The 11,790-nt window shown below is 49.3% G+C and overlaps 4 protein-coding genes across 4 annotated transcripts; 1 reads left to right on the top strand and 3 right to left on the bottom strand.

Annotated features, from left to right (window-relative positions):
• Positions 1-1,713: 1,713 nt before the first annotated feature.
• On the bottom strand, positions 1,714-3,696 carry PtA15_9A106 (uncharacterized protein; the record flags this gene model as incomplete). The annotated part of the gene is made up of 6 exons (XM_053172280.1): positions 1,714-1,920; positions 1,984-2,328; positions 2,434-2,930; positions 3,005-3,266; positions 3,538-3,580; positions 3,650-3,696. The coding sequence occupies 6 exons, from the start codon at positions 3,694-3,696 to the stop codon at positions 1,714-1,716; spliced, it is 1,401 nt and encodes a 466-aa protein (XP_053023536.1).
• A 1,333-nt stretch (positions 3,697-5,029) lies between these two features.
• PtA15_9A105 (uncharacterized protein) lies at positions 5,030-5,684 on the top strand (the record flags this gene model as incomplete). The annotated part of the gene is made up of 3 exons (XM_053172279.1): positions 5,030-5,111; positions 5,211-5,272; positions 5,373-5,684. The coding sequence occupies 3 exons, from the start codon at positions 5,030-5,032 to the stop codon at positions 5,682-5,684; spliced, it is 456 nt and encodes a 151-aa protein (XP_053023535.1).
• Positions 5,685-7,222: 1,538 nt separating this feature from the next.
• Positions 7,223-8,261, bottom strand: PtA15_9A104 (uncharacterized protein; the record flags this gene model as incomplete). Its single annotated transcript, XM_053172278.1, has 6 exons — positions 7,223-7,444; positions 7,534-7,610; positions 7,708-7,741; positions 7,875-7,935; positions 8,043-8,051; positions 8,203-8,261. The coding sequence occupies 6 exons, from the start codon at positions 8,259-8,261 to the stop codon at positions 7,223-7,225; spliced, it is 462 nt and encodes a 153-aa protein (XP_053023534.1).
• A 1,769-nt stretch (positions 8,262-10,030) lies between these two features.
• On the bottom strand, positions 10,031-11,594 carry PtA15_9A103 (uncharacterized protein; the record flags this gene model as incomplete). Its single annotated transcript, XM_053172277.1, has 3 exons — positions 10,031-10,062; positions 10,125-11,423; positions 11,492-11,594. The coding sequence occupies 3 exons, from the start codon at positions 11,592-11,594 to the stop codon at positions 10,031-10,033; spliced, it is 1,434 nt and encodes a 477-aa protein (XP_053023533.1).
• Between the last annotated feature and the right edge of the window lie 196 nt (positions 11,595-11,790).

Genomic DNA, 11,790 nt, shown 5'->3' with positions numbered 1-11,790 from the left:
GATTATTTGAGTATGCTCGAAATTTTCCAACGTCGACTTCCAAATGTTCAAGTCAAGAAGAACGTCGGTCGGAGTGGATCGTAGCGCTCTTCTATACTGCCAAGACATAAGCCACCTATACAACGAATTTAGGTGGCACCGGAGGTGTGGGAGAAAATGTATGAAACATGGTTGAGGCGTCCCACCAGGACCTCCACGTCTTTGTAATCAAATCGCGCGTCTTTCTCTAGGTAAGGTTGAATTTGCCGTAAACGTGTTTCAATCTTCCCATCCGGTAACCGTACAGTTTTGTCCACACCGTTCCAAACAAAACCGATGAACTTTTGTTCATTTCCGAAAGGAGAGTACTTTGATTTGTTTGTGAGGACGCCTAGTCTTGATGATTTCTCAACGATATCCTCCATGTTTACATTGGCTCCTTGGGACCGGACAAATAGATTGTCATCAACCCATCTAAAAATCGCTATCAAGTCGAAGTGGTTCTTCATGACTAGCTTCCATGCGTCGGCCGGCCTTCCAAAGGAGCCACAACCAGCGACCCCTCCAAAGGTGATCCTAGTGTCCACGAGGAAATTACCATCGAAATCCTTAACCGTTAAGTATTTCCATTGCGCTTCCGGCGTAGGGATTTGCCTGTAAGCCTTCTCCCAATCAAACAAGGCCAACTCCAATGGCCCCGGGTTTTCTGCAAAGAACCTTGAGACCAAATTGAAATCGTCCCAGGTAGTCTCGAAGTCATGCTTGTTAACAAAAGAATTAACAGATTTGATGATGGGATCGTTCCTTGGAAATGATAAATCATTTATCGGCCGAATAGCGCCGTCCCCATTTACGACCGCACCCAATGGATTTGATCTGAAGAAGCCGAAGTGTTCCAGCATTTGATCCTTCGTGAAAGGCCCAAACATTCTCTTGGCTTTGATCTCTTTTGCTATGGACTCTTCAATCTTGGGTCGTGCCTTCTCCGACGACGCGTGATTATCTGGCGTGAAGAACTTCAGATCTCCTAATTTATGTTCTGGAATCCCTTGGTCAAAACCAAAACGGAACCCATGCAAAACATCCTCGTACTCTGGTAACAATCCGTTTTCTTTTAGCGCAATCTCCCACTCTTGCACGTTCATCTCACATGCAACAGATGTTGGCCAAGTTGCACCTTCACTTGATTTCTGCATACTTAAATCGCTTGTCTCGTATCGCGAACCATCTAAACAACTGGACCAGCTTTTAACAAAAAGCGTAGAAGGAAAAACAACGAATATGAAATAATCAGGATGATATCCGCAACAAAAAATCAATGGAGAAATCTTTCAGACAATCAATATCGTGAAAAAATTAAGTCCAACAAAAGCGTATCTGACGCAAGAAAACGTTGGAACCGAATAATGTAAAGATTAGAAAATGGGATAACAAACACAACAAAGGCAAAGAATAAAGATGAAAGGAACGGACACAAAGACAAGGAGAATAGCCAGACAAGAAAGGTGATAATGATAATAACAAGTAATGGGTGTGTTAGAAGAGGAAGGAGCAGATGATTGATATTAAAAAGCAGGGAGAGGTGTGCCGACGGTGTGAAATGTTCAGATAGATAACAAGTAAACAGGGGGAGACGGTAAGGTTGATCGGTTTTGAGGACGAGTGTGTAAGGAATGATGAAGAGAGGGGAAGAGATGGAAAAATGTTCGTTCGGAAGGGGAAGAAAGGCGATTCTCAGGAGGAGAGTTCACGGATGAGTGCGCCCTTCAACTTGGCGCGCAGATAGACGAGTCTGTCCTGGTATTTCGCGGCCACCTTGAGGCGCGAGTGGGCGATGAAGTTGAGCTCGACCTGGAGCTCGGATTCCTGGTTGGGGTCGGAGCGGAGGGCGTTGATCTGCTGTTGGTGGAAGAGCAGGCCGCGGGAGGCGGGTGTGGGGGGCTCGGTATGAGGGAGCAGGTTCTCGTTGGCCGACGAGGAGGCGGAGGAGGAGGGGGGGAGGGCGGGTGTGGGGGAGGGGTGCATGTCGCGGTAGATCGACCGGCTCTTGGGCTTGAACGAGCGCGGGTTGAGCAGCGGGGCGAGGAAGGAGGTGGGCCGGGTTGAGGACTGGCGGCGTGCGGAGAGGGGGTCGTCGGGGATCGGCAGTGGTTCGCGGACGGTGGCGGAGGAGGAAGGGCCGATGGTGAGCGTGGGCGAGGCCGCTTGGCTCTGTTGCTGGTGTTGGTTGAGGACGAGGAGCTCGTCGAGCTCCTCGATCTTCGTCACCGGGCCGCCGGGCCCAGAGCGGGGCATGGTGCGGTACTTGGCCACCAGGTTCCTCTCCATCTCGTCGAAGGTCTCGAGAAGCTTGGCGCACTCGAGCTCGAGCTGGGCGATCTCCTGCTTGATCTCCGTCGAGCTCCACTCGATCTGGCGGTAGTCCTGCTGGCTGCTGCTGCTACCCAGGCCGGCGGGGTGGTAGGCTTGTTGTGGGTGGTCGTTGATCGTCCGGGGGGACGGGCTGGCGGAGAGGTATTGCGAGGGCGCTCTTCGGGGAAGCGGCGAGGCGTCGTTGTAGGCGGACTCGGCGCGGCGGCTGCTGGGCGAGGAGAAGTCTCCCGGGGCGGTGGCGGAGGGCCGCATGCTGGCGGAGAGCTGGCCGTTGCTGCCCATCCGCATCCCGCCCGCGGAGGGGTGGGTGTAGAGACTCGACTGGCCCGAGTCCGAGTACATCGCCGAGTGCACCGAGCCCGCCCGGCTCGGCGTGCTCCGCTGCCGGCCCTCGGACATCTGCTCCTCGGCCGTCCCGTTCATCTGCCGCGACGGCCGGCGGAATATCATGTGCAGAAACGACGAGGTCGAGCGTGTGGAGCGCGCCGACCTGAGCGTGGGTGCATCGTACTGTGAGCGTCTGTCGTTCGTGTGGATCGATTTCGGGCCGGGCGAATTGCATTGGCTAGGTATTTGGTCTACAATAGATTAAACAAAAAGAAAAAGTTAGAGGTTGTTGGTCAAAGCAGACATGTAGTGGGTATATACGCACGCTGGGAGCTTGATTCGGGTTCGCGGAAGGAGGCGGATCCGAGGGGGGATGAGAGGGCGAGGTTTGAGGGGCGTTGGATGAGGACGGGCTGTTGGTTGCCGGCATTGATCTGGTCGAAGAGGCCCTTCCTGAGGGTGCGGTACTCGTCGTCGTCGAGCAGGCCGTCGTTGTTTGCGGTGGCGAGTTCCTGGAGCCTGAGTGCGAGCGACTGGGTGAGCACTTCGACCTCCTCCGAGGGAGGGTTGCTGCTGTGTGGCTGCTGCTGGGGGGTGGATGAGAGTGAGGAGGAGATGGAGGGGGTGGCCCGGTGGCTGGTGTTGGGTCGCGGGGGTGGCTGGTGGTACTTGATCGATAGGTTCGCGGGAATCGGCTGGGTTCTGCTGGGGGTGTTCTGCTGCTCGACGGCGTCCTGCCAGGCCTGCTCCTTGAGTTTCCTGGCCTTCAGACTGGGGGGTGGGGGTGGTGTCTGGTGCTGGTGCTGGTGCTGGTGCTGGTGTTGTTCATGGTGGTTTCGCTTGAGTGAGCTGCTGAACCAGGACGGCATCCGGGGTGTTTCTGCTGGGTTTGGGGGTGGTTCTGGGGTGGAGTGTGAGGCTGGACTGGAGCGGGCTGGAAATTATTCTCCGGGATACATAATTCACTCACTCTCCGTTAATTCGGGGAAGATAGATCATGGGGTGTTCGGCTAACATCTTTTGATAGCTTATCAAAAATCGAATATCTGCATTTTCAATGTGCATAGATTATGTACTCTCAGAGGAAATGAGCTTCGTGCTGACTCTCGCAAGCTGCAACTCCAAGCAGAATCCACCGACTCCCAGATGGATATGTACCCGGCCAGCCAGAAATCTCCACCCGACGCAGTCTGATTCAGCCGGCCGGCCCCGAGATCGTCTCCAAAACCACTCAAAGGCTTGATGCACTCAGCTGCAGGCGGTCGAGCAGTGCTTGAATCCGACCAGCCCATTCGGTGTCCAGCGGGCAGTGGCAGCGGCAGAAGAAAAGAGGAGTGCCCATCAACCTTGCACTGCCATCGGACTCCCCCGTGCCGGCTTAAAGCACTCCGCGGGAGAGGACTGTTCACATGACAGTGGACACACATTCGCCAGGTTTTGGCATTCATTCCAGCGTGGACCAAAACTTCCCATCCACCGATCTTCTTCTTCGCAATCTATGTACAGCCTGGTGCCCTCAAGTGGTCTCATGGCGAGGCCACCGAGCAGCAGCAGCAAAGCAAATAAACATGTAACACAGACCCTGGCTGTCCGCTGATCACCCCATCAGTTCATTCCTCGGAAATCATGTTGGCTCTGCCTGGGCGATCACCAGACTAAACAGCTCGAGCAACGCGAGCCAGACGCAGATTGCCCTGACCTAGCCAGCTCACGGTGGTCATCCGCGAGGCACTCTGGGAGTCCGGCTGCTGCTTCAATCGCCCCCATCCCATCACGCCCCACCCCCGCCCAATCCACCCTTTCCCCTTGCCATCCGTATCCATCCTCACCGACACTTTCCCAGTCAACAAACACACTGGAAGAAGAACCAAAAAAAAAAAAAAAAAAACAAGCAAGCAAGCAAGCGGGGATCGGCGCCCTTCAGCTTGTGTGTGTGTGTGCGTGTGTTTATGTTTGTGTTTGTGGCGATTGGACTTCGTATTCGGAAAACCTTAAGTACATATAACAGGGAAAACCTCAGGCTGGTCTGCGCGGCGTACTTTTCTCCCAGCCTTGCAGCACACTTCCCAAGTACAACTGCTTAAGGAGCCACTAATTATCGCTCAGTCCTGACTCAGTTGGGCTTGAACCCCACAATCATCTTGTTCCCCCATCTCCTTCTTGGTTACTCCACCCCTCAAATTTCATTCTTGCAAATCCGGCGTGCGGCTCCGTCCATGACTACAAGTTGAGAAACATCATCGGTAAGCTCGACTTGCAACGCTTTCTTTCGGATGGAAGTGGCTGCTCACCATCGTATTTCTCCAGGCAAAGATTTTTTCGTGTTTTTAGAGGTTCGGATTTCCCAACTATGACCTACTTGAGCGTCACCAGGAAAATAATCGCGTCGAAAACCATCACGACCTCTACCATCCTCCTGCCCGAGTGCCATGGTTAGCTGCCCACACATCAGGCTTACAAGACCTGAGATTATCTACCCCGGCATTCAAAAGAACGCTATCCAACTGACTGACCTTGCTTCAACCTACTAGAGCCCCGCACTCGAAAAAGGCACTCCTTCATGGCGAATCCGTTGGAGACACTCAAATCGAAGGTATCGAGTCTAGGCAAGAAATCAGAAGAACAGGCGCGGAAAGAGGACGCAGAAGAGCAAGAGGAGGAGGAAAAGGAGCCGTCGAGGGGGTCATTCGAAGTTGCTCTCTCTCAACGGCGCCCGCAACCCCCAGAGACGACCGCCAGACGGTTCCCTGAGGACTGGCAAACCAGTCTGTACCCGCAAGGCAGCACCCTCCGGCCACAAACCCAAGCGAGCAGGCGGCATACCTTCGATGGCTTGCTCTCTCCTGCGCGTCAGATCTGGCCTTCCCTTGGCGCCCGATGTAAATTCTTCAGACTCGTCGTCGTCGCGAGTCCTTCCCTCCAACGTCTGGCCTCTCAAGACCTTTAGCTTTACCCCCCCCTCCCTCCTCGACTTCCCCTTTTTATTATATCTTTCTCTCAGCTAGCTTTCTTGGCTGTAAAGATAGTCTCAGTAGACACTGCGGTATGCCGCGCCGAACCCTTCTTATCATTGACTTTTTACCCTATGTCCTCGTATGTAAACTTTATCCCACAAGAAATGAATTGAAAAGAAAAAGAAAAAGCAAAAAAACAGCGGTTGTTCTTGACAAATAAACACACCACCACGGTCGCGTTGAAGTTCTGGTCGATGTGAGGATTCTGCTCCAGGGGCCACACAAATGAGGGCATGGCTCCCGACTCCATTCGTCGCTTGGCTAAGCACAGGACTGCCGGAGTGAGCGCGCGTACCACAGTGGCCATGTCCGGCACATTTCAGACAAGAATTAGCAGTCAAGCTTTTTTCTCGCTGCTCGACTGCTTTCCCCACCATCCACCTCATCATCCAGATATTGCTATCTCATCATAAGACATTTCCATACAGCTAGCTCTTTCTTTAGATTATAGTGCATGTGATCTGTGAGATGAATAGCCCGCATCTTCTTTTACAAAGAAGGTGCCCACTTGAAGTTGCCGGAAATTGGTCCAGTGGGCAACGGGTTTGAAGGAACGACGTCCAAAACATCCCGGGCCGAATTCCTAGTCGCAGGACGGCTCATTGACCGTCAAGAAGGCCCCCCCCCCCGGACGCCTAAATTTTGCGTTTTCCAAGCCCCTTGGAAAAAATCAACAATCTTCGTTCTGGGATGATTTTCGGGTTACTCGAAAGACAAACGGTGAGCTGGCTGAAACTGTAACCCCAAGGATCAAATTTTAGGAGGGAACTCGAGCCCCAGGAGGAATCCACTGGGTGAGTGGATACAGGACCCTTTAGATTGACCACTTGCGGGCCAATTGTCCGGTCCGCAAAATGACAAGGAATGTTCTTCATTATAACCAAATTCAAGGATTGACAACAAAGATCGCGAACAGGTGCTGATTTCTTTTAAGATCATGAGTTCCAATGTCTTGACGATACATGAATTGCTGGGTTCTAGAAACTAGAACGGGTATCTAAGATGGGTCAATCGGATATGTGTGGATGAGATGGAGATGTACGTGTATCTACATGCTTGAAGTAAACAAATCGTCTCTGAAAAAGTTCTGCGGACTCGTGAGGATGTGAAAAAAAAGCAATTTGAATGCGTAGGGGATCAACTAGAAAAATGAAAGGAAAACTAACTAACTGATTAAAATAACTAATACCTCTGATGAGTTGATACCTAAGTAGTAAAGGATGATGATGATGGACTAAAGTAAGAGTAGATCCAGGAAGTAAAGAACTACGAAGAAAGAACCAGGTCGAGAAAGTGTTCACTAGAACCCACTCCACCAGTACTGATTTAAAACATATGACATAATAACACACAGTGAAAGAATAAATGGAGGTGGGTAGCGTGTTTTCAAGTTGAGATGAGGTCCGAAAAGTGGAGAAAGATCGCAGGAGGATAGAAGATATGCACGAGACGTCCTCGGGAATGAAAAGCAACAGCGCAGCCACGACGAGCAATGGAAGATTCTATGTTTGAGAGAGGGTGGCGCGCGCCTACTGGGCGTTGGAAGTGGGGGAGGCGGGGACGAGGTTGATGTTGGGCGAGGTTGGCGAGCTGGTTAGTTGGCCGGGCTGGTTCGAGATCCCGGCGGCAGGCATGAGCATGGCGTTTGAGAAGTATCCGGTGTTGCGGACTCCGCGCGAAGTCTCGGCCTCCCGGGCGTCGGACAGATCGATGGCCTCTCGCTCGTTCAGGCCACACTTCGTACATGTTGCCTGTTGGCAGTCCCGTCAACCTTCGTCAGTCTTCTGCTTCCTGCTTTGCTTGTCCTTCGCCGGCTGTTGAGCGATGGATGGGGGCTTACTTTTCCTTCGTCGGCGGCATCTTGGGTCGTTTTCGAACAGCACACTTGCTCGAAGAATGGGTTGGCTAGGGCTGCGCCTGCGCACCATCAAAACAAGCACATCGACCGCAGCCATGTCAGACGAATGTTTGCGTGTTGGTGAAGTCTGTGGGCGGGAAGGGAAAGGAGACCGACCATCTGACAGGAGGCAGGAGCACAGGGCATAACACTGCAGGCCGGATGACCATCGATTTTTGACCACATCGTTGTCGTGCGGGGAAAGAGTGGATGGGTTACGATATCCAAGATAAGTCACTTGATGGCTGACACATACATCATCCTCACTCCAAAAGATCGCTCACCGGAAAACAGCAGACACACATGCATTTATCGCAGCCTGAGGGTTCTTTCCTCGTCTGGAAGCTGTTTGGTTTTGGAGTGGTGGTTCAAGAGTCGTAGTAAAAAGGAGGTTGCATCAGCTGCTATCAGCATCTTCCGCAAAGAGAGGGTTTCGAGGCGAGTTTGCTTACTTGTGGGAGCTAGACCGATCCAAATGGTATCACAGAGCAGCATCGCATCGGTGTTCCAGTGAAGGGAGTCGTCGTTCGTCGGGTGGATTTGCAGATGGAAGGGAGGAAGAGGTTCAGCATCCAACCTCGTGACGATAACCAGATCTTGCGTCTGACTGACCCTCCTTCATCGCAGACCATGTGGGGTTCGGGCTGGACTTGTTCTTTATTCTTCTTCATATTGAGTGGGCTGATTGTAGATATTTCTGAGCTTGAGGGCTGTTTCTTGTCTTTGGTTTTGTGGGCGTTTTTTTGTTTCTTTTTTCTTTTTCTCTTTGGTGAACGTCGTCTGTTCTGCTTGAATGGGCGGGTTTCTGGGTGTGATGAAAGGGGTGTCGAGGTCAGGCAGGAGTGAAACGTGCTTCGGGCTGAGCACAGCGCGATCCAAGCAGGGGAGGAGCAGAGAAAAACCGCCACCAACCGCTGATCTGGGCGGATTATGTAAGATCACCGCCAGCTGGGCACACCGCCTCCAACCACTGCGGTGCGGATCTCAAGCACACCTCATCAGCATCACTATCTGCAGAATCATTATGTGATGTCTGTCTCAAAGCACGCTTCGGAGAAAGTGCACGCAGGTGCAGAATAAACTTGGTGGGGCCAAAAAATTCAAACGAAGAGGAAATAAGGATTGTAATGTATTTAGAAGGAAGAAGTTGCAACACACATTAACTTTTAGAAGCAGCAGACGTCATGAAACTACAACTTGGGAGACATGCGTGTAAAGAATGATGGTAAGCGGGAATGAATTTTGGATGCATTCCATTCAGAGTTTTTTCTTGCTTCCAGAATCCGGAGGTGGTGGAACGTGTTTAGTATGTCCAAGTTTAGCAACCAATCTATCTTGATAATCTTCCTCGGACGCCCTGAGATGGCCCAACATCTTGACCCAGTAGTCCTGATTGTTTCTTCCAAGCTCTTTGAATTTCTCTAGATGGTGATTTTTATAGTACACTCCACAAAGGTATAATGCTTCTTTGAAGTCTGGTTCAAAAGTATCTCTTTTTGGGTGGATGTTCAAGACTACCCTCCTATTCAATGGGTCATAGCTTGGGATGTAAAACATGACTGAAATCAGCCAATCAGAATAATCCTGCACTCTTTCATCCCTTGTTCTTGCATCTTGAACCAGGACTTTTGAAATCAAATTCAACACATAATAGCTCCTTCCAGCTAATTCAGCAATGGTTTCAATTACCATCTTGTGGGATATCTTGCCTTTCTTGATATCTGATATCAAATATGAGAGAAGTTTGCTGGGTTTGAGATCAGTTGATCCTAACTTTTTGGGCCCCCACCCCCCACCATAACATCCCATTTCTCTAAATTTCTCCTCAAACATTTCCTCGTATTTCTTTGTATATTGTCTATCATAAAGTGTCACAGAGAGCTTCTTTATGGTCTCTCCTAATTGGTGTTCTGGGTTTTCCATATTAACAAACCTATAGAAAAGAAATTTTCCCATCCTCTTATATTCATCATTGGTTATCTGATTCTTCCTTGCTTCAAGTTCTTCCACCATTGCTGCTATAGTCTTTTCCTTTGTCATCTTCTTTCTTCTTCCCGTGCTAGTGGAGGAACTGAGATGTGGTTCAGCAAGTTCAATCGGTTCAGCTTTTGGAATCTTGAATTGATCGGGTTTCATTCGGCCACTTGACATTCTCATTTCCCTTCCTGTCGCATAAACCTCTTCAGCAGGCTCCAACTTAACCCTTTTAAATGACGCACTTGTAGCCTGAGGTTTGTGCATAGTCTTCTGAGAGGAATAGTCACTATATTTATCTCTAGAGTAATTTTTCCTATCCTGATTGTCTTCACCAGCTTTCCTTTTGTTATTATTTCTGTTGTTTGATGGCCTATGATTTTTTACAAGGGGATGGTAATCTGTTGACTCAATTGTTGAATGCTCGAAGCTGTCTGAATCCCTTGGCAAAGTGTTTTTACTCTTATCACTTGAAAGAAACATCCCGTTTGTTCTGTCCTGTGCGTTTTTTGATTTTTTCAAGCCGATCAATTTTTCTATAGCTCTTGAGGGCTCGCGACTCCGACTAGTCTCCAGAAATGATTTTCTATGTGAGAACAGGCTTCGAGTTTCCGATTCTATAGCTGTGAATGTTGATTTCAACGGGTCTTTTGAGGTTCTTGAAGCACTTAGAGAATTAGGTTGAGTAGATCTATCATTCTTCTGCAGATATTTGGAGCCATGCTTGAATCTTGCGGAATCTTGCTTCAACTTATCTTTTGGTCTATCAGGTCTTGTTCGTTGATTGGTTTCAGTGTTGTAAGTGACAGGGAAAATATTCTTGGCATTCTCATCCAGATCTTCCATTGGTTTTAGTACTTTTTCACTTGAATCTTGGTAAATTTGACCAACACGTTCCTTGGAGGAATCCCTGACAGAATTGGATTGAGGATCATCTAAGTCTTTTGATGCGATGGAAGAATTTGATTGAGTAGAACTAGGATTTTTCTGTGAATTCCGCTTGGTCGTTTTTATTGATTTATGCTTTAACAGATCTTTTGATCCATCAGGCTTATCTATTGGTCCAGTCTCACCAAAGTGAGCCGAGGTCTCGATCCAGTTGGCATTCTCTCTTAAAGTTTTCAATAGTAGTGGCTTTGCTAGTTTTTCTGTTTTACTTGAATGCTGGTGAGTTTGACTAATACTTTGCTGGAGTGAATCACGACCAGATCGAAGACTATTTATTTCCTTTTGTGGCATTTCAGCTAAATACTTGAAAGGCGTTGTACTTTTAGCCAAAAGAGCCGTCCCCTTTACCTTTTTCCATGTAATTTCCAAAGATGATAACTCCGATAGATTTTGTGTTGCACTTGAGAGCTGGGGAGCTTGGCCAGTCTCATTCGAGAAATCATCACTGGATTGAGGAAATTTTGGCACCGTATCTAGAATCTCGGACTGAGTTAATGCAGTGGAGAATGCAGCCTTTGGAAAAGGATTTTCGGTAAAAACATGATCCTTCTGGAAAAATCGATTGGTATCTTTCCCAGCAGTAGCTGATTGCGTCCACTGAGTCTCTGATGGACCTGATGAGGGGGAGGTCAACTTTCCATCGCGCAGATTCTCCTGAGAGCCTTTTTCTATTGTCAGTGGAGTTTCGAGCGGAGAGTGAAGAGTTTTTCTTAATGTAGCTGAAGCTGAAGCCTCGGGAAAAGTTTCTTTGCTAGAAATATCTTCCTTCTGAAGATCTTGTTTAGTATCTTCTTCACTTGCACGTGGTTCCTTCAATTTGTCTCCTAATGGATCTTGTGAGAGGGTGGTCGATTTGCCATCAAACAAATCTTCGTCTTGCAACAAATGAGACGCACTGTTTTTTTCTTCGGCTTGTGATGAAATTCAAATCAGTGATCAGCATCCCGGGCACGCATCGTTGAGAGGCTTCAGAGCCCACCAACCTGCGAAGCCATGTGTGTGATCATTCCGAATCGTTGGACGGCGTCTCTTCCAAGGACTGTGGTAAGATGTTCGGGCTTGAGGTCGATCCCACAAACCATCGCCTAGCTCGTAGTAGGAGTCATCCTCACTATAAGAGGAATAGGGAAAATCTGCACCAATGTAAGAAAGGAACTTGAACATCTGTCCCACACCAGCTTATAATCGGAGGTTACATTATATCACATACGAAACATTCTTTGCAGTTCCAATTGCGTATCGAGATCATCCAGTAGCTGGTAATAATAACTCAAACCA

This window comes from Puccinia triticina, chromosome 9A, assembly GCF_026914185.1.
Source record: "Puccinia triticina chromosome 9A, complete sequence".
NCBI classification, from domain to species: domain Eukaryota; kingdom Fungi; phylum Basidiomycota; class Pucciniomycetes; order Pucciniales; family Pucciniaceae; genus Puccinia; species Puccinia triticina.
The sequence above is the reverse complement of the archived record's forward strand: the minus strand, read 5'-3'. Positions and strand labels throughout refer to the sequence as shown.